This window comes from Oryx dammah, unplaced genomic scaffold (genome assembly GCF_014754425.2).
Source record: "Oryx dammah isolate SB20612 unplaced genomic scaffold, SCBI_Odam_1.1 HiC_scaffold_25, whole genome shotgun sequence".
Taxonomy (NCBI): domain Eukaryota; kingdom Metazoa; phylum Chordata; class Mammalia; order Artiodactyla; family Bovidae; genus Oryx; species Oryx dammah.
Window position 1 is genome coordinate 99459228 of NW_024070209.1, and position 26672 is coordinate 99485899.

The 26672-nt window shown below is 56.2% G+C and overlaps 1 protein-coding gene across 1 annotated transcript in view; it reads left to right on the forward strand.

The window, feature by feature from the left end:
- The window catches only part of HMCN2 (hemicentin 2), a 175892-nt gene that overhangs the window by 83159 nt on the left and 66061 nt on the right, over positions 1-26672 (forward strand). Inside the window, exons 24-43 of the mRNA XM_040225390.1 lie at positions 1407-1661; positions 2351-2437; positions 7026-7220; positions 8145-8275; positions 8610-8757; positions 9121-9247; positions 10247-10401; positions 11364-11642; positions 13324-13605; positions 14276-14384; positions 14609-14778; positions 16813-16967; positions 17420-17516; positions 18573-18668; positions 20152-20328; positions 21333-21490; positions 22511-22634; positions 23290-23465; positions 24707-24803; positions 25010-25129. Of these exons, the coding sequence (XP_040081324.1) occupies positions 1407-1661; positions 2351-2437; positions 7026-7220; positions 8145-8275; positions 8610-8757; positions 9121-9247; positions 10247-10401; positions 11364-11642; positions 13324-13605; positions 14276-14384; positions 14609-14778; positions 16813-16967; positions 17420-17516; positions 18573-18668; positions 20152-20328; positions 21333-21490; positions 22511-22634; positions 23290-23465; positions 24707-24803; positions 25010-25129 (3138 nt within the window). The remainder of the gene's footprint in view (positions 1-1406; positions 1662-2350; positions 2438-7025; positions 7221-8144; positions 8276-8609; positions 8758-9120; positions 9248-10246; positions 10402-11363; positions 11643-13323; positions 13606-14275; positions 14385-14608; positions 14779-16812; positions 16968-17419; positions 17517-18572; positions 18669-20151; positions 20329-21332; positions 21491-22510; positions 22635-23289; positions 23466-24706; positions 24804-25009; positions 25130-26672) is intronic.

The window sequence follows — 26672 nt, forward strand, 5'->3', positions numbered from 1 at the left end:
CTCTGAGCCTTAGATTCCTGTCTGTAAGAAGGTGAAGTTGCTCAGTCATGTCCGACTCTTTGCGACCCCATGGACTGTAGCCCAAGAGGCTCCTCTGTCCATGGGATTTTCCAGGCAAGAATACTGGAGTGGGTTGCCATTTCTTTCTCCAGGGCATCTTGGCAACCCAGGGATTGAACCTGGGTCTCCTGCATTGTAGGCAGACGCTTTACCATCTGAGCCACCAGGGAAGTCCATTCCTGTCTATAAAGTAGAGGCAATAATGCCTGTCCCACAGTAAGGCTACTGATGACTTCAAGTACTCAGCACAGTGGAAACTGTTAGTGTTTTCAGGGGGGTAGTAGGCACCCTGTCCACCCTCCTGCTCCTGGAAAGCGAGGCTCTGGGCTGGCGGTAGGGGAGCCAATCTCTGCCCAGGGGCCAGCTCCCATGGATGGTCTTATCTTCGGGATCCTCCTCTGAAGCTGGGAAGGGAGTGGGTGTCCTCAACTTCCCCTGAGGGCCCAGGACACTTTTTCAAGTCTCTGAGAATTTTCCCGTGCTCACCTAGTCTGGCTGCATGGAAACCACTTGGATTCCAGCTCATCCAGAGCCAGGCTTGGGGCTGGTCCAGCTCCTGTTAGCCAATATGGAGTGGATGAGTCTGGTCAAGTCACATAACCTTTCTGACCCTCAGTTTCTTCATCTGCAAAATGGGCATGGCATCACCCACCCGTGGGAGGGACCAAGTGGGATGGAGGATGGGAAAGCGACTTGAAAACAGAAAATGTGGAAGAAATGAAACCCGTCATCTCCCTCGCCCCCACCCCACCCCAGGGAAAGGAAAAGAGGGAGCTGGGAACCGGGAGAGTGGGTCTATGCCGCTGCATGTTAGGTGCCACTGTGGACCAGGCTCCATGCTGGCTGCTCTGAAACTATGTCCTGTTGCACTCGGGGCAGCTTTGTGAGGAGAAACCGAGGCCCCGGCCAATGTAGGATCCTGTGACCTCGAGGGGCAGGGCTAGGATCTGGAGCCTCCCGCTCGTGCCTGCTGCCCCCGGGCCTCGGTGTCCCCATCCCACACCGAGCTGGTGATTCTCACATGGTTCTGGGGGCAAGCCCGGGGGTGGGGGTGAAGTAAGCCAAGCATGGAGGAGCCATTCTTTGATGAGAGCACGGTTGCTCAGGGGAAAGGGTGATGGCACTCACGCTTGGGACGGGGAGGGGTCCACACAAAGCGTCCTAATGTCGTTTCCTGAAACCCGAGGCACGATCGGCCACAGGTCACCCCTACTCCCTTGTGGGTTGGTGACGCCCAGGGATGCGGGGAGCCCTGAGCAGGCCGGGCCTGCTCTGTGGGTCTGGGCTCTGCGTCCCCTCCACACCCCGAGCCCCTGCCCTGACCCCCTTCCCCGTGGCCCTGTCAGTGCCCCCCCAGGTACAGCCGGGCCCGCGGGTCCTGAAGGTGCTAATGGGAGAAGCTGTGGACCTGAACTGTGTGGCCGAGGGCAGCCCGGAGCCCCGGGTGACCTGGTCCAAGGATGGGGTGGCCCTGCGGGGTGAGGGGCCCGAGGGCTCCGTCCACTTCGCGGCCATCCAAACCTCCCACGCCGGGACGTACCGCTGCGAGGCGTCCAGCAGCGCCGGGGTAGACGCCTGGGAGCTGGATCTCAGGGTGCTGGGTGAGTGGCCCCCGACCCCCAGAGCTCCCTGGCCCCCCCATCTCCTGCAGCCGCCTGCAGTTGTCTGGGCTGCTGAGCTGTTGGACTGCTTCTTCCCCCCAGACCTGAGGCCGCATCAGGCAGCTCTCACCAGCCCCGGGTTGCGGGGGCGGGGTTCCTTCCTCAGGGTGGGCTGCAGGCGCCCTGGGGTTGCTGATTGAAGAGCAGACGCCTGGGCCTGGGGCCAGCTTCTCCCACTTTCCAGCTGGACAACCATCGGCCAGTCATTTTCGTTCTCTGACCCCATAAAATGTGTCTAATAATATGTGAGGGGTCAGTGCGAGAATGCGTGTGAAGTGTCTGGTGAATAGAAAGTTCTGGATCCCTGGGGCTAGCCTGTTTGCTCTGATGAATCTGAAACACACGCAGAAAGCTGCTGCTGGGGGGGCCGGATGCCCGAGCTCAGCCCCTGAGCCCGGGGTGGTCATGTGTGGCCCTGGAGGCTGTTCCATGGACCACCCTGGTGGGGGGGGATGTGAGCTGACGCCTCTGGCCCAGAGGCTGAGGGCTGGGGTGCAGAGCTTGCACCCCTTATTCCAGCTGAGGCTCTGAAGGGAGTTTTCCCTCCCCCAAGGCCCTGGGCTCCTGGGGGCGGGGGCGCCAGGCTGTGGGTTTCGGGGTGTGAGTGTGGACACATCACCTCCCACCAGAGCCACCACACTGGGGGGCCGATGAGACAAGCGGCCTGCTGGAGAGGGTAGCAGGAGAGAATGCCAGCCTGCCGTGTCCTGCCAGAGGTGAGGCTGGGCCCTGGGTGGGCCGGGCGGGGGAGAAAACCCACCCACATTCCAGAGCCCTGGGTCACTCACTGTGGGCAGTGCCCATGGGGATGGAGGGTTGTGGGGTCCCCAGTTCTGCCTGCCATGCCGGGCACTCCATCCCATCCACAACCCTATAGGATGGGTATTAGCATTAGCTCTTTTTCATTAGGGGCAGTTTAGGCTCAGAGAGGGTAAGCAGCTTGCCTGAGGTCACACACCTGGAAGATGCCCTAATATGCTTCAACCCCTAGCTCCGTACCTGTTAAGCCGTGAGTCCCTCTGTGCCCAGGGGGTGTAACACTGGGGCTGAGGAAGGCCCCAGGGTCCTGGGGTCAGGGCTTGGGGCTCCGGCCTCTCCCCCAGCCCCAGACTTTCTCACAGAGCACGGATCCACAGGGTTCTGGGCAGACCATCCCTTGGGGGGCCTCTTCTGGCAACAGTAACCCGTGTGGGGTCAAGCTCGCCACCCCTGGTCAACTGCCCAGTGCCGGGCAGGTCACGTGTCCTTTTTGAGCCTCAGTTTTCTCAGCTGTCCAGTGGGGTCACACCCGCCCCTCCACAGAGGGCTGCCGTGGACTACAGGAGTACTAGGTCCCAGGACCGTGCCTGGCACACAGTAGGGGCTTGGGGAAACGTGTTGAATGCGTGGAGCGATTCTACCATCCGTGAAGCCTCCCAGTGGCACCCAGTGGGTGCCAGCCCGAGTTGCTTCTTCTGGCTTTGGACCAAGATGGCCTGAATGCCTCCTCTGTACGTGGAGTGTTCTCTTGGAGAGGAGGCGTCTGGGTGTTCGGGGAGCAAGTGGCAGCTTATAGGAAGACTGGCAGGAGCTAGGAAAGTGGATTCCAGTTGGCACTGCACTTCCTTGTTGCTCGGGGCCTGGAGAAGTCCTTGGAAAGGGACGAGGGGTGGGCAGGTAGGACACAAGTGGGAGCCATGGGCTTCCACGGTAGCTCAGCTGGTGGAGAATCCACCTGCAATGCTGGAGAGGCAGGAGACAGAGGCTCGATCCCTGGGTCAGGAAGATCCCCTGGAGGGGGGCATGGCAACCCACTCCAGTATTCTTGCTTGGAGAATCCCATGGACGGAGGAGCCTGGCGGGCTATAGTCCATGGGGTGGCAAAGAGGCACTCACCACTGAGCGACTAAACACTGGAGCTCTGGGCGCCGACCACCTGAAGGGACCATCGTCTCGCTCGCTCTTGACCAGGCCGCCACCTTGTGTTAGTATCTGGTAACAGCAAGGAATTAACTGAACTCGCGCACAGTTCAGTTCAGTTGCTCGGTTGGGTCTGACTCTCTGTGACCCCACGGACTGCAGCACGCCAGGCCTCCCTGTCCATCACAAACTCCTGGAGTTGACTCAAGCTCGTGTCCATTGAGTCGGTGATGCCATGCAACCATCTCAACTTCTGTTGTCCCCTTCTCCTCTCACTTTCAATCTTTTCCAGCATCAGGGTCTTTTCAAATGAGTCAGTTCTTTGCATTAAGTGGCCAAAGAATTGGAATTTCAGCTTCAGCATCAGTTCTTCCAATGAATATTCAGGCTTGGTTTCCTTTAGGATGGACTGGTTGGATCTCCTTGCAGTCCAAGAAACTCTCAAGAGTCTTCTCCAACACCACAGTTCAAAAGCATCCATTCTTCGGCACTCAGCTTCCTTTATAGTCCAACTCTCACATCCATACATGACTACTGGAAAAACCAGAGCTTTGACTAGACGGACCTTTGTTGGCAAAGTAATGTCTCTGTTTTTTAATGTGCTGCCTAGGTTTGTCATAACTTTTCTTCCAGGGAGCAAGCATCTTTTAATTTCATGGCTGCAGTCACCATCTGCAGTGATCTTTTTGGAGCCTAAAAAAATAAATAAATAAAAATTTCGGTCGCTCTTGTACAGGGAATCCCGATATAGATGCATGCAGGAAATGCAGGTTCAATCCCTGGGTCGGAAAGATCCCCTGGAGAAGAAAATGGTAACCCACTCCTGTATTCTTGCTGGAAAATCCCATGGACAGAGGTGTCTGGCAGGCTACAGTCCTTGGGGTTGCAAAGAGTCAAATGCGATTTAGCAACTAAACAACAATAATGGGCCGTGGGACGTGGGACCACCAACCACCGCCTCTTGCCCTGATGCCTCACGGCCACCCATGACCCCAGCATCATCTCTGGTCAGCCAGGGCGTCCTCTGGGCCTAACTTCAGCCAGGTTGGCATCATCCAAGTCTCCTTCATTAAAACTGCCTGCTCCGCCATCCCCGACTGCCCAGCTGCCTTTGGCCTTCTCCCTTTCAAGCAGGTGACTGTCTGTTGGGCACTAGCGTTCATCTGCCATGCGACCTTGGGCTCTGATGTTGAAAGGAGAAAGCCCTAAGCACCTGGCTGTGTCCCCTGGGAGCTCTGGTCCCCTGCAGTGAGTGGCACCACCTGCCTCCTCCTTGTGGGGTGCTGCAGAGGCCAAGAGCCTGGTCACCAGCCTGCTGGTGATTTGAGACAATCACCGCTCCTCTCTCGACCCCCTTAAAATGGGAGTGGAGACGAGATGTGTGATTTTCAGCAACAGCCCCAAGTCCCTGGAGTCTTCATTCAGAGCAGTGGTGGAGTTCAGCGGTCAGAGCTTGTTTAGGGGTTAGACATTTGCATTAGAAAAAAAAGTTCCAGGGTTCAAAACACAATGCCCCGCCAGGCCAGCAGCTCCGAGGTCCTGGTCTCTGGGTAGGGGGAGGAGGATGGGCTGGGGTCTTCTGGAAAAGATGAGACATTGGGAGGGGCATGTGTGTGTTTGTGGGGGTGTACTTGTGTGTTGTGTGTTCACACACATGTCCCCACCCTGGGGAGCGGGACCCTGGCAGTGGGTCACCTGGATGAACATTCTAGGCAGGCACAGAGGAAACGGCAGAGGAGCCTGTGAGAAAACAGACACAGAGGATCAAGTAGCCCAAAGATCACAGAGCGTGGGTGGCTGTGGTCCCTCCGTTTCCGAGACGGCCAGTGGGCAGAGTCCCCACCACTTGTGGGTGCTGTTCAGGCAAGGCCTCCTGAAACCCCGGATGCTTTGAATGTGCTGCATTTTTTTTTAATTATTAATTTTTGGCTGCACTGTCTTTGTTGCTATGCCGGCTTTCTCTTGTTGCAGCGAGTAGGGGCTACCCTCCAGTCCCAGCGCGGGCGCTTCTCATTGCAGCAGCTTCTCTTGTTGCGGAGCACGGGCTCTTGACACGTGGGCTCAGTAGCTGCGGTGCACGGGCCTTTGTTGCTCTGCAGCATGTGTGATCTTCCCGGAGCAGGGATCGAACCCGTGTCTCCTGCATTGGCAGGTGGATTCTTAACCACTGGATCACCAGGGGAGCCTGGACGTGCCACCTCTTGATGTCACCCCTCCCCGTTCCCCCTAAGTGAGGTGGCCCACTCCTCCTTGCAACAGCAAGGAGAAGAGAGCAAGTGAGGCAGACAGAGTGTGTTTATAAAGAGCCCCGAGCTGCCAGGGGAGTAGGCAAAGGAAGTGGCGGCGGTTCATGATGATGGTGTTTGGCGATGACTGTGATCCTGATGGGGGTGACAGAGGTGCTGCAGGCTGCCCTCTTCCTGGGCGCTGGTGGAGGCAGGAAGGGAGGTGAGGACCCAGCGGGCAGGGCTGTGAGTAAGGGTTGCTTTTTGTCCTGAAGTCACTTGGCGCCTCTGCAGAGCTGGGGCTCACGAGAACTGAGCCTGGCTGTGACCACTGGTCACCTCGCCTCCTGGGTACATGTGTTGCTTGGAAGACTGGGTCATGCCTTCACCACTGATCTGAGGACCTACTGTGTGTCCCTGCTGTTTATATCCCATACCCACTGTGCGCCAGGCCTTGTGAGCAAACAGTCCGGTGGCAGAGCCAGACTCTGGACAGTGCAACGTGGGGGATGATGGAGAAGGGTGTTCTGGGGGATCGGGACTCTCATGGGGTGGCGGGGTGTGGCCAGCAGCGCCCACCTCGTGCCTCAGAGAGGAAGATCAGGCCAGGCCGAGCGGGGGCCTCCACCGTTTATGTGATGATCCAATGGGACGAGACCAGGGCTGAGCATGGAGGGCTAATTTCATTCCTGTAGCACCTACTGGGTGCCAGGGCCTGGGGTTGCAGCTGGGCACAAAGCAGAGACCCTGGACTTTGTGCGGGGAGACAGACAGTAGACCAAAAAATACGTATATAGCACGAAAAAAAAGTGCATCTTATATATATTAGAAAGCTGTAGGTGGGGGACAAAGGAAGACACTGGGTAGGGGCGGGCGGTGGGAGTGCCTGTGAGGCTGCAGTTCCAGGCGGGGTGGGTCCTCTGAGAAGGGAACCGGCTTCTGGGGGCGCCGGGAGGCCAGGTGGACGTGCAGCCCTGGGTCGGAGGGGCCGGGTGTGGGGCGCGTGCAGCTCTAGGAGCGGCTCTTCCAGCCTGGGGACCAGGAGGAATCTGAGGCGACCGCCGCCTGGAGGGTCAGTGATGTTTGCACCCGGGTTGGGCGGGTGGGGGAGGGGGGGCAGTGCGGGTGTGGACAGAGAAGGAGACAGGGTGTTTGTGCTGACGAGCCGGTGCCCTGCCAGGGACGCCCAAGCCACAGGTCACGTGGCGGAAGGGCCCATCGTCCGAGCCGCTGCGTGGCCGGCCAGGCCTGGCGGTGCTGGACGAAGGCTCTCTGTTCCTGGCCTCCGTCTCTCCCTCTGACGGCGGAGACTACGAGTGCCAGGCCACCAACGAGGCGGGCTCCGCGTCCAGGAGAGCCAAGCTGGTGGTCCATGGTGAGTAGGAACCCCAGAGCTGGGGGGTGATGGTACCCGGGGGTGCCAAGGTGGGGCAGTGTGAGCTCCCTGGCCTGAGAGCTCACTGCCCGGAGGATACAGGTCCTTGCTTCTCTGTCCCTCATGCTTGTCAGGGAGGGCTTGAGGGTGTTGTTGGGAGAGTGCTTTCTTCATGCAGAGAACCCCCCACAGAGACAGTATAAGGAGACCCCGGAATTCCATAAATGACTTTAAAATGGGCTAGGAGTGAATCTCCTTTAGAATGCTCACTATTGGTCAAAGCCCACCTCCCACTAAAAGCTGCTGAAACTACCTGAGGCTCATATTCCCGCTTCCCAAGGCCCACATGTCTCCCTGGAACCTGGCCCCCTCATCCAGGGTGCTGTGTGCAGGGGAGGGGAGCGCTTCCCTCAACTTGGGGTCACAGAGGGGGTGAGAGAAGCCGTTTTAATAATGGGTTCCTAATGGAACCACCTTCCGCCTCCCGGTAACCAGCCACGCCCGCTTGCCCTGTAATGACTTGCCTGGGAAGTTTGTTTCAAAGACATACCCAGGCCCCACCTAGAGAGACTCTTGACTCCATGGGTGGGGGGCGGGGTGGTCCCCTAGGCACCCTCCTTGGTGACCATGACAACCGCTAGGGTAGAGAACTGGATGGAACCAATGGCTCCCGCAGCTTGGAGAGCTGAATGTCAGAGCGAGTAGAGAGTTCCTGGGCTCGACCAGGGCAAGGCCGCTGTGGCCACTCCCAGGTCCACACGGCTCCTGACGGCCAGGGTCTGGAATGGGCGTCCTGGAAGCCCAGAAGCTGGGGAAGAGGGGGAGTCAGGACTGCCTTCCAGGCCAGGAAGAACGGCCCAAACGGGGTCCCTGGCTGTGGCTGACCTGCGGAGGGGCAGCTCCTCTGCTTCTCCTTCTCCCAAGTGCCCCCCAGCCTCCGGGAGGACGGGCGCAGGGCCAACGTGTCGGGCATGGCGGGGCAGTCCCTGACGCTGGAGTGTGACGCCAACGGCTTCCCAGCCCCCGAGATCACGTGGCTCAAGAACGGGAGGCAGGTGGGTGTCCCCCAGGGGTGGACAGGCACGGGGTGGGATATGGACAGGGTGCAGGCCTTCTGGACGGGTTCCAGCATGTAACCAGATGTGGCTGGGAGATGTGGCAAAGGGACAGGTGTCTTTGGGGATGCATTGGGGGCTCAGGGCCACAGGGTCCCTTCACTGTGGCCCCACAATGAATCCTGGAGGGCTGCATGGTGGAGAGGGCACAGCACCAGTCTGGGTTCCAGTCACTGACTGGAACCTGGGCCTCAGTTTCCTCACTGCTGTTGGGGACTAGGGGGTGGCCGGACCACCCTCCCTTCACCAGTTTTCTTGGGCCTCTTCTGCTCAGATCCCCGCCATGGGCAGCCACCGCCTCCTGGATGGAGCCCGGGCCCTCCACTTTCCCAGGATCCAGGAGGGCGACTCTGGCATCTATTCCTGCCTAGCCGAGAACCAGGCAGGGACCACCCAGAGGGACTTCGATCTGCTCGTGCTCAGTGAGTGAGGCGGAGCTCCCCCAGCTCCCAGGGGTGTCTGGCCCTGCGACCCCTCTCCTGTTAGGTGTGTGTGTGTGGGGGGGTACTGCCTGCTGGAGGCTGGGGCACAGAGGGGCCCATGGCACAGCTGTGTCACTGCTGTTGAACCACGTGATACAAAACAGCAGTGCAGGCACTGAGGATGCACAGAGCCGGGGATGCTCGGCCAGGGGTCTGGGGGAGCTTCCCATGACAGCCAGGTGGGAGAGGGGAAGGGTGAGCAGGCAGGGGACCTGCAGAGGCAGAGGCCCTGGGGCAGGCAGGGATTGTAGGAGCTGAGGTTTTTTCACCGCCCCCTCCCGCCCAACCCTTTCTCGACCCTAGTTCCACCTTCGGTGCTTGGAGCCGAGGCTGCCCAGGAGGTGGTGGGCCTGGCTGGTGCAGGAGTGGAGCTGGAGTGCTGGACCTCTGGGGTCCCCACACCCCAGGTGGAATGGACCAAGGACGGGCAGTGAGTGGCCCCTGGCGGGTAGCTTGGGCTGGATGGAGTGTGCGTGTGTGGGGTCCTCTGGGGAGGTGGAACTCTGCAGGGATGGGGTTTGACGTGCATTGCGTGAGCCACCCAGGGCCCAGGCAGAGATCACCCAGGTGAGACCCTGCTTTCCACAGGCAGTCTTCTCATTACTCAGGCAGCCTTCCCTTTACTTTCAAAACTTTTTCAAAAGTGTTTTTAAAGGTTTTTAAAAAAAATTTAGGTATTCATATGATGTTTGCCATTCTGAAACAGAAGTTTACCATTGTTTCCCTTGTGGCTCAGCTGGTAAAGAATCCACCTGCAATGCGGGAGACCTGGGTTTGATCCCTGGGTTGGGGAGATCCCCTGGAGAAGGGAAAGGCTACCCACTCCAGTATTCTGGCCTGGAGAATCCCATGGACCATTTAAGTTCATGAGGTCGCAAAGGGTCAGACACACTGAGCGACTTTCACTTCACCTTCACTTTACCATTCTGAAGTGCACAATTCGGTGTGCGTAGTACATCCATAGGGTTGCAATCTGTCAGCTCTATCTGGTTCCAGAATATTTCATTACCCCCAAAAAGAGACTCTACACCCATGAGCAGTCACTCGTCTGTTCGTCTCTCGCCCCCAATTCCTGGCAACCACTAACCTGCTTTCTGTCTCTATGGAATTACCTCTATTTTGTATTAATTTTTGCAGTCATACAATATGTGTCTTCATGTCTGGCTTCTTGCCCTTAGCACACAGCTTTCGAAGTTCCTTCATGCTACAACCACGCTACCTCATTCCTTTTAACGGCTGAATAATATTCCACTCTAGGGAAGGACCACATTTTGTTTATCCATTTATCCATTGATGGGCACTTGGGTTGTTGGTACTTTTCAGCGACTGTGAGTCTTACAGTCTTCCTTTTCCCAAGCAGCAGGCCCCCTCTGTGCAGTCCACCCCTGCCAGCGCCTTGGCCTTACTTCTCTCAACCATCTTTTTCCAGACCTGTCTTTCTGGGGGAGCCTCACATCCAGCTTCATGAGGATGGCCAGGTTCTCAGAATCACCAACAGCCACCTGGGAGATGAGGGCTGGTACCAGTGTGTGGCCTTCAGCCCAGCCGGCCAGCAGACCAAGGACTTTCAGCTCAGAATCCACAGTGAGCTCGGCCCCTTCCCATCCTTACCACAGGCTGCCCACTCTGTGGAGCGGGGGTGAGGGCAGAAATGGGAATCTCTGAGGAGTCTGCCCCCAGTCCCGTAAAACCAGAAGGGGACGGATAGAGGAAATCTGAAACGTTCCCCAAATCCCGTCGTCCCCATCCGAGCTTTCCAAGTTCTCCTATCCGTGGTACACTCCGGATGGTCATTTCTTTAAATCAAGTCACTTTTCTTTCCACTGAAACCCAGTTAACTAAAAGGATGTTGGCTATTTCAAAGGGAAGTGGGAACCAGGGTTGCTTGGCCTTCGTGGGAGGAAGCTGTGAAAACAAATGCCACCAAAGAGGGATGTTGGAACCCCTGAGGCATGAGCTGGCCCACATGTGGTAGAAAGTGCAGAATAGAAAGTGCTAGAAAGATTAAGAACACAGTCACACCAGACACACCAAGCCACCTTGTCCTTTGTCATAAATGGGCCGTAGGAGACTTGGGAAGGGCATAACCATTCTGTTATGAGGTACATGTCTCTGTGCCCGAGGGTCCTCTTGGGTACCACCCGTGGTGTGTGACCTGCCCTGTGGGACCCCTGATCCAGGTCAGCCCCTCGCTTTACAGATGAGGAGGCTGAGCCCCAGAGAAAGTGACCTCTCCAGGTCATACAGCCACTTAGAGGCAGGGGCTGGGGGGTGGGGGTGTCCAGAGCCCGACCCGCGGCCCCTGCCCCACGTCCTGCACCTCTTGCAATGGCCAGGCTCGCCTTCCACGTCAGCATGTCCCAAGCTGACCTCTCCCGTCTGTCCCCAGAGTCCCCCGCCCCTCCCTGCCCCTTGCAGTGGAAGCTTGTGACGGGTGCAGTGCTGTGACCCATGGGCAGGGGCTTGGGGGCTGCAAGGGGTGGGGCGCCAGCCGCCTTGGCGCTGGGCAGCCTCCCTGTGACCTTCTCTTGCCTCACTGTCTTCAGCACCCCCCACCATCTGGGGCTCCAACGAGACGAGCGAGGTGGCCGTCATGGAGGGCCACCCCGTGTGGTTCCTGTGCGAGGCCCGAGGGGTGCCCATGCCCGACATCACCTGGTTCAAGGATGGCGACCCCCTGGTCCCCAGCTCTGAGGTGGTCTACACCAGAGGCGGCCGGCAGCTGCAGCTGGAGCGGGCCCAGGGCTCGGACGCTGGCACCTACAGCTGCAAGGCCAGCAACGCCGTGGGGGTCGTGGAGAAGACCACCCGGCTGGAGGTTTACGGTGAGCAGCCCAGGGGAGCGGCAGGAGCAAGGGTCAGCTGGGGTGAGTTGTGGGAGGACTCTGGGCCACAGTGGCCTCCGTCTGGCTCCAAAGGTGGGCCAGGGGAGCGGCCAGAGGCCCAAGATAATGAGATTGAAGAGTTATCCCGGGGAGAAGGGTCATCTCATCCAACCTCCCCTGGCCAGAGAGGAAACTAAGGCCAGGAGATGGGTCTGTCTCAGGGCCCAGGGAGAGCCCAGTGGAGAAGTCAGGTCTCCCCTCGTGGTTTAGGGCTTTTCAGAAACTTGCACCCAGACCCCCAAAACCACCACTAATAACTAACGGCTCTTGATTAATCACTTACTGTGGTCCAGACCCCCTGGGGGTTGTCACAGCAACAGCTAATTTCATCTCAGGGACTAGGGCCCTGGTCCCCCTCATAAGTGAGTCTAGTGGGCTCTGGGGCTGACCCAGGTCTCCCCGCTAGGGGGTGAGAGGACCTGGTTCACACTGAGAGGGTCTGACTATAGATAAAGTGAAAGGCTTAGTCGCTCAGTCGTGTCTGACGCTTTGTGACCCTATGGCCCTCCAGGCTCCTCTGTCCATGGGATTCTCCAGGCAAGATACTGGAGTGGGTGGCCCTTTCCTCCTCCAGGGGATCTTCCCAGCCCAGGGATCGAACCCTGGTCTCCCACATTGCAGGCAGATAGTTTACTGTCTGAGCCACAAGGGAAGCCCTAACTATAGGTGGTGTGCTGTTAAGCTGGGCGTTGGCCTGCGTGCAGGGTCTTGGCCCTGAGGGCACGCAGAGAACTCAGAGGACAGGGTGTGTATGGATGGGCAGGGATGGGTCTGAGCAGGTGAATTCTGAGAGGGCAGAATGCAGGCCAGTGGGGTCCTTGTGGTTCCTCTCGAAGGGTCAGCTCTAGAGCTCTTGTCCCCAGAGATACCAACGGCTTGGGTGCTGGAGCCCTGGGGACCCCAAAGGGAAGCTGGGGTGTCTGGGGTCTGCGGGCCCCCTCCGAGAGTGAGCCCAGCTGCCAGCTCAAGGATCTGAGGATCTAAGAAGTCGACAGAAAATGCACATGTGTTTTCATTATGTTTCAGTGGGGCTTATGACCCACACAAGGTTGAGAAGCCCATCCTTGGTCCTTCATTGCCCCATGTCTCCTAGCAACGGCTCCATGTGCTTAGCAACTTGGGGGGCCCTCCCCAATGGGAAGAGAGAAGCCCCCCTCCCGAGCTACCCACTTGGCCATCCCTGGTTGAGTTAGGAGCCCCCACAGGCTGGGTCATCTGGTCTAGGGTCAGCTCGCTTCCTTGGACCAAGAAGGGGCCCAGTAGGAGCAGAAGCTCTGGTCTTGGGCCCGGGGGAGCCCATCATCTGGGGTTCAGTGGATATGGAGACCTACTGGGGATACGCAGAGATGAGTGTTCTGCGAAAGATGAGTTCGTGGGGGGAGCAAGGCATGGAGAGAAGATGCAGGCAGAGTAGGGGGCAATGGCGGGGGGGTTGCCACCAAGGGACAGAGAATGGAGAGGGTGCTTCCAGCCAGGGGTTTGGGGGAGGCTCGGAGGAGAAGGTGAGGTCTGAACAGGGCTTTCAGCTAGCAGAGCGGGGAGGAGGTGTTTCACATGGGGTGGGGTCAGGGAGGGGCTTAACTGGGCTACTGGCCCCTGAACAGCCCCGTCTCTCCCCTAGTCCCACCCACCATCGAGGGCACTGGCGAAGGACCTCGAGTGGTAAAAGCTGTGGCCGGGCGGTCCTTGACCCTCGAGTGTGTGGCCAGAGGCTACCCACCCCCCACCATCTCCTGGTACTACGAGGGGCTGCCTGTGGTGGAGAGCAACGGGACGTGGCTGGAGGTGGGCGGCGGCGTGCTGAGCCTGGAGAGCCTGGGGGAGACGTCCGGAGGCCTGTACAGCTGCGTGGCCAGCAGCCCCGCGGGGGAGGCCGTGCTGCATTACTCCGTGGAGGTGCAGGGTGAGCCCAGGCCTGCCCTGCCCGGGTCACTGGGCCGGGGGCCCCTCCTCACACTCCGGCTGTGTGTGGAGGGGGTGGAAGCTGGGGGAGAAGTGACCAGGCCCTAAGACAGATGAGGGCACTGTGACCTGGGCAGGGGCCCTTCAGAGCTACCGGGTGGATGGGGAAAATTCCCAGGTTCAAGGGTCCCTCCCCGGACTCTGGGCTAGGTCACCACCTAGGTGGCAGTGGAGGACCCCTGGGTGGAGGACACCACCACTGGAAGGAGGACATTTGTCTTCCAGGAGATGCTCCTGGTCAGTGGGAGCTCAACGGGGAACTAACTCCTTGAGGTCCAAAGCTGGGTGGCGGGCGCTGGTCCCAGGACAGGTGGGCGGGGCTTTTGCCTGTCCCTTCCCACCAATGACTCTGAGATAAGTCAGGGAACAGGCAGACGGGACTCCTGAGCCCTGGGTCTGGTGGGCAGACAGACACTGAATAAACAGACCGCTCTGGTGGGGAGGCCGAACTTGGGTGGTCCTGGAAGGCCTCCTGGAGGAGGAGCCCCTTACGGGGAGACTTGACGGGTGAGGTGGAGCTTGGGCCTTCCTCTGGCGGCACAGGGACTTGGGAGGGCTGGAGGCCGGCACTTTCTCAACTCCAGACACCCAATGGTGGCTCTTGGCTGCAGTTGCCCCGCAGCTCCTGGTGGCTGAAGGCTTGGGCCAGGTGACCACCCTCGTGGGACAGTCCCTATACCTTCCCTGCCACGCTTCGGGCTCCCCAGTGCCCACGATCCAGTGCGTATGGGGTGGTGGAGGCCAGAACTGGGGGGATGGGCGGTGGGCAAAGAGCATGCTTGGAGGGGTGGGGATGGGAGATACTCCACCTCTCAGATGTACGAAGGAGGCCACGGAGCCAGGGACGTGAGAGCAAGAGAGATGTGCCTGACTCTTGGCCTGTCCTGTCGCCCCTGTCTGCCCCGGCCTCAGACTGGCCTGTTCCCCTCCCCGCCATGCCCTAGGTGGCTGCAGAATGGCCGCCCGGCCGAGGAGCTGCCCGGGGTGCAGGTGGCCTCACAGGGGACCACTCTGCACATCGACCGTGTGGAGCTGGGCCACGCGGGTCTCTTCGCTTGCCAGGCCACCAACGAGGCCGGCACGGCCGCGGCCGAGGTGGAGCTGTCTGTGCACGGTGAGGGGGCCTGGGGCTCCAGGGCTGGGGTGGGTGAAGCCAGAGGGCCATGGTCCTCTGAGCCGTTGGCAGGCTTTGTAGACTTGGGCAGAGTGGGAGCTGATCTTCTCAGGATGGCACTTCTGGGCTGGACTCCCCAGCTCACCAAAGAGACACAGATGTGAGCGGAGTCTCAGCTTCTCACTACACTTGATATCTCCCCAGTCCACAGGCCCACAATCCTCTCCCCAGCCTCTCCTTCCCCATTTGCTCTCTTTATACTGATCACACCAAACTTCATTCAACTCTTTAAATACATTGGCTTTCTTACCTCAAGCCTGCAAATGCTGTTTCCTCTGCCTGGAATAGTCTTCTTTGCTTGCTTGCTTGCTACTAAGCTGCTAAGTCACTTCAGTCGTGTCTGACTCTGTGCGACCCCATAGACGGCAGCCCACCAGGCTCCCCCGTCCCTGGGATTCTCCAGGCAAGAACACTGGAGTGGGTTGCCATTTCCTTCTCCAATGCATGAAAGTGAAAAGTGAAAGTGAAGTCGCTCAGTCATGTCCAACTCTTGGTGACCCCATGGACTGCATCCCACCAGGTTCCTCCATCCATGGGATTTTCCAGGCAAGAGTACTGGAGTGGGGTTCTTTGCTTGCTTAGCTCCTCTCTGTCTTTTAGATCTGTCGTTTTAGATCTTCCTTTCCTCCAGGAATCCCTCCTTGATTCCAACATGGTTATAATCTGCACTGCTCAGCCCTTCATGACCATAGCACCCATTGCTTGTTCGGTTGTTCATCTCTCCTGCCCAGCTTGGGAGCTCTGGAGGCAGCACAGAGCCTTCTCTGCTGTGCCCCTGTGCCTAGTGCAGTGAGGGGCACAGTGCGCATGTGGATGGATGATGGATGATGGGTGGGTGGTTGATGGATGGATAGATGGATGATGAATTGCTGGGTGAATGATGGTTTATGGATGGGTGGATGGATGACAGATGAATGGATGGATGATGGATGAATAGATGATGGATGAATGAATGGATAGATGATGGATAGATGGATGGATGATGCATAATGGATGGATGATGGATGACAGACGATGGGTGGATGGATGGTTGATGGATGGATGGATGGATGGTTGATGGATGGATGGATGGATGGTTGATGGACGGATGATAGATGGATGATGAATGACAGATGAACGGATGAATAAATGGATGGATGATGGAAAGATAGATGGTGGGTGGATGGATGGATGGATGGATGGTTGGTGGATGATGGATGGATGGATAGATGGATGATGGATGGATGGATGATGGTTGATGAGTGGATACAGGATGAATGAATGGATGGATGATGCGTAGATAGATGGTAGATGGATGGATGGATGGATGGTGGATTGTGGATGGATGGATGATGGATGGATGGTTGATGAATGATGGATGAATAGAGGAAGGATGGATGATTAATGGATGGATGGATGATGGATGGTTGGATAGATGGATGATGGATGGATGGATGATGGATGGATGGATGATGGATGATGGATGGATGGATGGATGATGGATGGATGATAGATGGATGAATGGATCTATGATGGATGATGATTGATGGATGGATGGATGGCTGATGGATAGATGGATGATGGATGGTTGATGGATGGATAGATGGATGGTTGATGGATGGATGGCTGATGGATGGATGGTTGATAGATGGATGGCTGATGGATGGATGGATGATGAATGATGGATGAATGGATGAGAGATGATGAGTGGATGGATGGACAGATGATGGATGGATGGATGATGGATGGATGGATGGATCTATGATGGATGATGGATGGTGGATGGGAGAATTTCAAAGGGAAAGACCTGCTCTGCTGGCTCCCAGCCTAGTGCTCTTCCCCACAAGGCCAGGTGTCTGGAGGGTTGAGTGGGAGGAAGCTAGAGGCCAGCCCCTCAAGGCCACTCCCTCACTACCCAGGCATTGAGGAGGTTTCTGGGTGCCTACTGCACCCCTCCTGAACCTGACTGGGCCTCCCTGCCTCTCCTCTGCCCAGAGCTCCCATCGGTGGTCATAGTTGGGGGTGAGAACATCACAGCCCCTTTCCTGCAGCCTGTGACCCTCCGATGTGCAGGGACTGGGGTGCCTACCCCAAGCCTCCGCTGGTGGAAGGATGGGGTGGCTCTGGCAGCCTCGGGGGGGAGCCTGCAGGTATGTGCAAGGGCCCCAGGGCTGGTGGGACAGCTGCAGAGGTGGAGTGGCTGCTTTTTAGGGTCCTGGAGAGCCCAAGACGGGCCCTGGCAGCCTGAGGGCAGAGCCAACAATGTCCACTCATCCTTGAAATGCTCAGTGGAAGCTGGGGTGCTGGGTCTGAAGAAGGAAGGGAGCCCTTAGCCTCGACCGGGTCCCCAGAGTTTGGGTGGCCAGAGGGAGAAAGTTGGGGGAGGGGAGTAGCCCCCAAGATCAGAAGAATCCTCTGGAATCTGAAAGCGGGGCTCAGAACTCCACCCCAGAACCAAGCTCGTGCCCATGCTCACTTTCTCCTGCCCTGGGGTCAGCAGTAGCCTGTCCCCTCGCCATATCCCAGTGTCACTCTGACCGCCCTGACCCCGGACCCCGCCCACCTCCCTGGTACACACCTGGTCTTCCTCCTGTCCCCCCAGATCGAGAAGGTGGACCTGAAGGACGAAGGCACCTACACTTGTGTTGCCACTAACCTGGCCGGGGAGAGCAGGAGGGAAGTGACGCTCAGGGTGTTAGGTAAGGAGACTATGACTGGGGCCTGCAGGGCCACTGCGAGAGGTCCGAGATGGCTGGGGGTCCTAAAATCAATGTCACGTACTTAACTTTAGATGTCGATGGGACTTCCCTGGCGGTCCCATGGTTAAGACTCTACGCTTCTACTGCAGGGGGCATGGGTTTGATCCCTGGTCGGGGAACTAAGATCCCACATACTGTGCAGTGCAGCCAATAAGATAAAATAAGTAGAAAGTAATTTACTGTGGTCCCTTTTGGTTGTTTATATATATATGTATATATATATATAATTTTATTTATCTATTTATTTATTTTTTACCGTGCTGCTTCTTCCTTGTTGCATGGGCTCTTTTCCTAGCTGCGGCCAGCAGGGGCTACTCTCTAGCTGCGGTCAGCTTCTCGCTGCGGCGGCCTCTCTTGTTGTCCACACAGGTCCTAGGACATGTGGGCTTCAGTGGCTGCGGCCACGTAGGCTCAGCAGTTGCTGCCCACGGGCTCTAGTGCACAGGGTCAGTAGTTGTGGCACACGGGCTTTGTTGCTCCATGTCAAGCGGAATCTTCCCAGACCAGGGATCGAACCCACGTCTCCTGCACTGGCAGGCGCATTCCTTACCACTAAGCTACCAGGGAAGCCTTCCTTTCAATTGCTTTCTGTTAGACTTTCAGTGGACAGCCTGTTCTCATTCATTTGAATCTTTACTTGTTTTATGCATTTGAGGGCTCATTTAGGTCCTTGGGTATATGGGCACATCCTTGCCCTTGTCATCCCTCATGACTGCCTGGGGTCCCTGGGGTCCACCTCCCCACTGTGCCTGATGCTGGCTGCTCCTGGGGGGAGGGAGGGTTGGGTGCCAGGGTCATCCTTGTATGACTGAAATAAAGCTTGCCTCCTAGCGCCTTTGTTCTTGGGCAGGAGGGGATTCCTTAATTAGCAAATGTGAGCCATTGGGGTGCCTTATTGCCCAGGCCCCCTTGGGAAGGCTGGGGAGGGGTCTTAGGGTGGCTGAGATGAACTGCCTGGAGCCTCACCCAAAGCCAGGATCTTCTTGTCTCCCCTAGTGCCTCCCAACATCGAGCCAGGTCTGGTCAACAAGGCGGTGCTAGAAAATGCCTCTGTGACCTTGGAGTGCCTGGCTTCCGGCGTGCCCTCTCCTGGTAAGTAAGACCCCTCTTCTTGTTCTGAAAGCCACCTCCAGCCAACCCCAGTTCCCATCTGAAGAGGTCAGCCAGGGCTCCAGGCATGGCTCTGGCTGAGGATGAAATCAGCAGACCCTCCCCTTCCCTCCCCCACGTTCCCCTCGTCCTTCTCAACAGCTGTTTATCTCATGCCCATTACGCACCAGGGCCCAGAGCCTTTGTGCTGCTGTCTGAAACAAACCTGCAGGATTTCTGCTGAGTTCGTGGTTTCATGGGGCTGCCCCTAGGCTGGGGGGTGAGAATCTTCTCTAGACCAGCGGTTGAGGAAAGGGCTAGGAGCTGGGGCTGGGTGTGAATGGCCAGCAGACAGGATGGGCCCAGGAAGAGGGTCCATTTCCTGTCCCCCATCGGAACCATGGCAACCTTGCTTTGCCTGGGGTAGTGAGCCCTGGAGGTATCGGCCCTCTGCCGTGGGGAAACCCTGTTCTGGCATGGGCCCTGGCAGGATGGAAAGAGAAAGTTCAAGATACAGTCAGTCCTTATTTATAATCTCTTTATTATATTTATCTTTTAATTGCAGTACAATTAATTTACAATGTTGTGTTAATTTCTGCTGTACAGCAAAGTGATTCAGCTGTACATATATATGTACATTCTTTATAAATATTCTTTTGCATTATGGTTTATCATAAGATATTGAATATAGTTCTCTGTGCTGTACAGTAGGACCTTGTTTCTCCATCCTATACGTGATAGCTTACATCTGCTGACCCCAGCCTCCCACTCCATCCCTCTCCCTCCCCCACGCCCCCTTGGCAACCACAAAGCCGTCCTCTATGTCTGTGAGTCTGTTTTTGTTTCATGGATAGGTTCTTTTGTATCATATTTTAGATTCCACATATAAGTGATATCATATGGTATTTGTCTCTCTCTTTCTGGTATTTGTCTTTACTTCACTTAGTGTGATAATCTCTAGTTCCATCCATTCTGCTGCAAATGGCATTGTTTTTGTTCTTTTCATGGCTGTGTAATATTCCATTGTATATAGTACCATATCTTCTTTATCCATCCATCTGTTGATGGACATTTAGGTCGTTTCCTTATCTCAGTTACTGTGAATAGTGCTGCTATGAACCTGGGGTCCATGTATCTATTCACAGTTGATCCATAATGATGAGGCTGCTGTTTGGGGGTGTACTGTATTCTCTTTTAAAGATCTGCCTCGTGGGTGGTCTCCTGGCAGGAGTAAGATGTGAAGGGGCCAGGCTGGCTTTGACTGTTCTTGCTCCTGGCTGCTCCAGCCTGCGTCCTTCTCTGCCTTTGATTCCATCTCAGACAACTGCCATACTCTGCTCCCATCCGTCTTCCTTTCAGGCTTTCTCCAGTGCCTGAAATAAAGTCGCACCATATGGGCACCCTGGAAGCCCCCCTCGGATGCACAGGACGCAGGCACACTCTGAAAGGCTGGCAGGGACCCTTGCATCTCTCTTCTCTTCTCCAGATATCTCCTGGTTTAAGGGCCGCCAGCCTGTCTCTGCCTGGAACAGAGGGATGGTGTCAACTGATGGGAGAGTTCTTCTCATTGAGCAAGCCCAGCTTTCTGATGCTGGGAGCTACCGCTGTGTGGCATCCAATGTGGTGGGCAGCACAGAAATGCAGTACAGCCTGCGGGTCAATGGTGAGCTGCCACGACTAAAGGGATCTGTCCCCAGAGTTGTTGCCCATCCATTTGTCCCTGTCTGTTCCTCCATCTCTCACGCATCCATCCTTCCCGTCTTCCATCCACCACCCACCTTTCATCCATCATCCATTCACCCATCAATCACCCATGCATCCATGCTTCCTTTCATTTATCTTTCCTTCCTTTCATCTATCACTGATCCATCCATCCATCTATCAATTCTTCCATCTACACATGGAAACACCCAACTGTCCATCCATTGATTCAACCAACCATTCAGTTCTCTGTCCGTCTAACCCACCCACCCATCTAACCATCCAGCTGTCCATCTCCCAACCATTCATCTGTTCAAACATCAATTCCTCCATCTGTCTGTCTTCTATCCAACCACATTTATTGGGTACAGACACAACTCAGAGATATTGCAGATTTGGTTCCAGACCACCACAATAAAGCAAATACCAAAAGAAAGCAAGCCACATGAGTTTTTCCGGCTTCCCAGTGCATAGAAAAGTTCTATGTACACTGTACTCTATAGTCTGTTACATGTGCAATTGCACTGTGTCTAAAACATGGACATACCTTAATTAAAAAGTACTTTATTGCTAAAAACTGCTATCATCTGAGCCTTGGGTGAGTCATAGTAACATCAAAGATCACTGATCACCCTAACAGGCATTCTCAACCCCTGTGACCCCTACACCATCGGCATGATGATGACCTCACAGTGACCAGGAGGCCCAAGTTCAAGGGCTGCTTTTGCCAGGTCAACCTTGGGCAGGCCACCGGCCCTCTCTAAGCCTTGCTTTCCCATCTGTGGGGTTGCAAGGATGAAACGAGCAGCCTTGAGACCCGGGGAGTGCCCTGCCCATGTTCGGAGTGGCTGTCCCTGAGCTTTTGTTAGTGGCCATGCACTCCTGCGGGGGTGCCCGGCCAGGGGCCCTGCCTACTTCGCCCTCAGCAGGGCTCAGCCTGTGCCCCGTGTCACCCTCACCCTGCAGTGCCCCCACGCATCACGCTGCCGCCCAGCCTCCCGGGCCCCGTGCTGCTCCACAGCCCGGTTCGGCTGACCTGTAACGCCACCGGGGCTCCCAGCCCTCTGCTGATGTGGCTGAAGGATGGAAACCCCGTGTCCACTGCAGGGACCACCGGTCTCCAGGTCAGTGGGGGTGGGGGGGGGCCCAGCTCACCTCTCTGGTGCCTCAGTAGGTGCTGGGAATGGAGGTCAGGGCCTGGGGACGCCGGGGGGAGAGGGCAACAGCGATGGCCCAGGACGGCTGGCTGCAGGGAGGAAGGAGAGCAACTAAAAGGAGTCAGGGGCCAGGTGGTCTCCAGGAATAAGGCCCACCACCAATATAAGATACAATCATAATATAACATAGTGTAACATAACGTACATTGCATTGTGCATAGGATGGACAGGGAAGCCTGGCGTGCTGCAGTCCATGGGGTTGCAGAGTCAGACACGACTGAGTGACTGAACTGAACATAACATAATGTTAATGTAATATATGTTAGGAACCAAATAGATAATTTAAAATTTTCTAGTAACTGCATTAGACTGAGTCAAAAGACACAGGTGAAGCCAATTTTAATAATACATTTTAGGGCATTTCCTGACTATCCAGTTATTAGGACTCCATGCTTCCACTGCAAGGGCCAGGGGTTTGATCCTGGGTCAGGGAACTAAGATCCTGCAAGCTGCACAGTGCAGGCAAAATAAATGAATGAATAAACAAAGAAACAAGCAAACAGAATACCCTTTGGCTATATAAAACAGGAATATTTTAAAAACTACTGAATAAAAAATACATTTTAGTTCACCCAGTATATCCAAAAAGTCTTGCTGTATCAAGTGATCGTTATAAAACATCATTAACCAGACATCTTCCCTTCTCCTTTTTGTACAAACCCTTCGAAATCTGTTGTGTATCTTATACCTGGGGACAGGCCATATCTCAAGGGTTCCCAGCCCCCGCCCTACTCCCCAGGGGACCCTTTCTCAGGACCGATGGCATTGCTCACCAGCCAGCAGAGGTTCTGAGGCTTGGGTATATCTCGCATTTCCACTGCATTGCTGGGGGCTCTGGGGGCCTGGGGCAGCTGCCCAGGTGTGCCTGCCAGCAATGCCGGCTTGTGAAGGGGGCTGATTGCCTGCGGACTTTCTTCTGGGGTACAGGTCTTCCCTGGGGGCCGGGTCCTCATGCTGGCCAGTGCCCGGGCCTCCGACTCCGGCATCTACTCCTGCGTGGCCGTGAGCGCAGTGGGCGAGGACCGCCGGGACGTCGTCCTGCATGTCCACAGTGAGTCTCGGGCCCCGGAGGCTGCCGGCTGCAGGCTGGGGGCTCGAGACGGTGGGGCTGGGGCATCCCCAGGGGGAGGATGTGCCAGGTCTGTTCTGAGACTGTGTCTGCCTTCACATAGGGTCCACTGGACCCCGCCCCCCCAAGCCATATCTTAAACTGTGAGCTCCCCTGTCATGGACAGGTGGGCTGGCGGGCCCTTTCTTCAGTGGTAACATCTGATACAGCTAAAGTACAAAATCAAGGGTCTTCCCTGGGGGTCCAGCGGTTAAGACTCTGTGCTCCTAGTGCAGGGGGCACGGGTTTGATCCCTGATCAGGGAACTAAGATCCCATATGCTATGCATGGCCTGGTCTAAGACCTTAAATAAATAAAAATTAAAGTTTCTTTTTAAAAAAATTATAAAAGTAAAGTACAAAATCATATTCAGAATATTGACGTCATAACCCACCATCCTATTGAGGTTTGGGGGTCTCCTCTGCCAGTCGTTGAGGGGAGGACAAGAGGGCTTCAGCTCAGGGGGTGGCCCCCATCCTCATGGCACCTCCCCGTCCCCCGTGTTTGCTCCTGGCTGCTGGAAGGGGGGGAGGTTCTGACTCAGGACGGGACTCGACTCACCTGCCTGAGACAGCCCCCGCCCCGCCCCCCCCCCCAGCACCCCCCAGCATCCTCGGAGAAGAGCGGAACGTGTCTGTCGTGGCCAATGAGTCCGTAGCCCTGGAGTGCCGGAGCCACGCCTTCCCCCCTCCCGTGCTGAGCTGGCGCAAGGACGGCCGCCCCCTGGAGCCCCGGCCTGGCGTCCACCTCTCCGCAGACAAAGCCTTGTTGGAGGTGTGTGGCCTCCCAGGCCACCAAAGAGGGCCCCACCGTGAGCGGAGCTGAGCCCTGACCCGGGCGGGCTGGGACACAGCCTCCAATATCAGTTCAGCTCATCTCAACTTGCAGCCCATCCAGTCCCCAGACCCAGCAGAGCTGCTTCCAGCCAAACTGGGATGGAGAGCCAAGCCCCAGAACTGAGCCCTGGGAGCTTCTCTCAGCCCCTTCAGTTCAGTTCAATTCAGTCGCTCAGCCATGTCCGACTTTGAGACTTCATGGACCGCAGCACGCCAGGCCTTTCTGTCCATCACCAACTCAAACTCATGTCCATTGAGTCAGTAATGCCATCCAACCATCTCATCCTCTGTCATCCCCTTCTCCTCCCACTTTCAGTCTTTCCCAGTATCAAGGTCTTTTCCAATGAGTCAGTTCTTCACATCAGGTGGCCAATGTACTGGAGTTTCAGCTTCAGTATCAGTCTTTCTTAGCCCCTTCCCTCCCCCCAAAGCTTTCCACCCATTTTTCACTCCTTGCTGGAAAGCCTTCTTGCCTTTGGGCATTTAAGGCCCTTCATCTGGCAGGGTTCATTAGTCGGGGTTGTCTAGAGTCAGCCCAGATCTCACTGTTATCGGCCCCTCCTGACTGTGGCAGTCACCTCCTGTCTCGACCTCTCTGGCCTGTGAGCACGGTGACACCTTTCTCCTGGGCTGGCAGGGAGAATTCCAGAGAGTGCCTGTGTGGTCCCCACTTGCCCCAGAGAACAGCTCATCCACAAAAGCCAGGGGAAGGGGGCACAGCTCCAAGCTTTTGGGGAGCATGCTCCGCTCCAGCCTGCTCCTCCTGCCCCCAGCCCCTACACTTTGTGATGTGATCATTCCTAACTCTGAGCACCTTCAGTTTGGCTTCCTCCGCCTGGAATACTGCCCCCTCCTTCCTCTTTCATTCTTCAAAGCCACAGCCCGGCTCCATTATCCCCCAGGTCAGGATCTGACCCCTGAGACAGGGCCCCCTCCGCCTCCTCCTTGGGACATGGCTATAGATGTGCAGTGGGGTGAGGCTGGCAGGGTCACCAAGCCCCTGGCTCCCAGAAACTTCCCAGTGCTGGAGGTATAGTGGGTGTTACCATTGGTTTATCAACCTCCAGGTTCCAGGTGGGAGTGTGGGCTCGGCGAGGGAAAGTGACGGGCCCAGGGTCACACAGATGTGGCACCATCTCTGTGCTGGACCCCTGATGGGTGGTTCTTGCTCTCGGCCAGGTGGACAGAGCCGATGTGGGGGATACGGGCCGCTATACCTGTGAGGCGCTGAACCAAGTGGGCCGCTCAGAGAAGCACTACAACCTCAATGTCTGGGGTGAGGGTCTCCCCCGCTGGGCTGGGCTGGGGTCCCTCCCCGCTGCGTCTGTCAGGGCTGGCTCTCAAGCCCAGGGTGGCGGGTGGTGCTGCCTTGAATGGGTCCCAGGACACAGCCTTCCCCCGCCCCACCCTCTCCCCGGGGTCTCTCTCTCATCCCGGTCCCCAGCTTCCTGCCCTCCTCACCTCTGCTCTGTGTTCACTCAGTCCCTCCAGTGTTCCCCTCGCGGGAGCCACGCACCCTGACCGTGACCGAGGGGCGCCCCGCCAGGCTCTCCTGCGATTGTCGGGGCGTTCCCTTCCCCAGGATCTCCTGGAAGAAGGACGGTAGGCTGGCTGAGCCCCAGGCTCTCTGCCCCACCCTTGGAGGCTCTCCCTGCCCTTGCTTCCGACCCTGGCTGAGATGGAGACAGGTGCAGGTGCTGGTTAGAGAAGCCCCCCACGCCCCTCCAGCCCCTTCTCAGCCAATGAGAGCTAGACTGATCTCAGGGCCTCCCGTCGGATGTCTCTTCTTCCAGGAAGCCCTCCCTGACCTCCCTCCCAGTCTAGAGAGAGGACCTCCTTGACACCGCCCCTGTGTGTTAACTTGTCATGTCACCCACCTTAGTCCTTCAGTGTCTGCTCCTCCATGAATCCCTGAGCCCCAGGAGGCATTGTCTGGGAATTCAGCAGGGGCTTAGCTGTACCTGGTACAAAACAGATGCTCAGTGAATATTTGGAATTCATTCATTAAACTAGTATTTATTGAGAGCCTGTCTGTGCCAGGCATCGTTCTAGGTCCTAGAAATGCATCAGTGGATCAACACAGATAATCAGTGAGAAAGGAGTACAGGCATACCTCGTTTTAATGCACTGTGTTTAGAGTTTCACCGGCGTTGTGTATTTTACAAACTGAAGGTTTATGGCAACCCTGCCTCCAAAAAGTCTATTGGTGTCATTTTTCCAACAGTATTTGCTCACTTGGGGTCTCTGTCACAGTCTGATAATGCTCGCAGTATTTATGACTTCATTGTTATTATTAAGTCTGTTATGGTGATCTGTGATCAGTGATCTCTGATGTTGCTATTGAAGAAAGTTTATGACTTGCTGAAGGTTCAGATGATGGTTAGCTTTTTAAAATATTTTTTAATTAAGTTGTGTACATTGTTTTCTTTTCACATAATATTGCACACTTAACAGATTATAGTATCAACATATATGCACCAGGGAACCAAAAATTCATGTGACTCACTTCATTTCGATACTTGCTTTATTGTGGTAGGCTAGAACTGAAACTGCTATTTCTGAGGTGTGCCTGTAAATGACTTAATACCTGATGTGATGAATGCTATGGAGAAAACTATAAGCCAAGATAGAGGAGAAGGTTGCTGGGGGAGCGGAGGGATTTGCAATTTTAAGTTGACCAAGCAGACACGAAGGAGGTGAGGGATGAACATGAGACGACTGTAGGGAAAAGCATTCCAGGCAGAGGTGATAGCAGGTGCAAAGGCCCTGGGGCAGGAGTGAGTCAAGTGTGTTTGAAGAACAACAGAGGGGTCGGTGGGGTTGCAGCAGATTCAGCTTGAGATGGTCACGTGAGCTATGATGGCTGGGTCAAAGGCTACTGTAAGGATCCCAGCTTTTACTTTGAGTGAGATGGGCTGTTTTAGGAGTCTGGAATGGAGATGAAGACAGGTGCAGGTGCTGATTGTGGAGGGACACAATCTAGCTTGTACTTAGCAAGTTCCTGCCAGCATGATAAGAACAGACCATTGGGAACAAGGGTGGGAGCGGGGTGCCAGTGAGGGGGCTTCTTTAAGGATTCCAGGCAAGAGAAACTGGCACCTGGACTAGGTGGGTAGCCAGGAGGCACTGAGAGGCGGCCATCGTC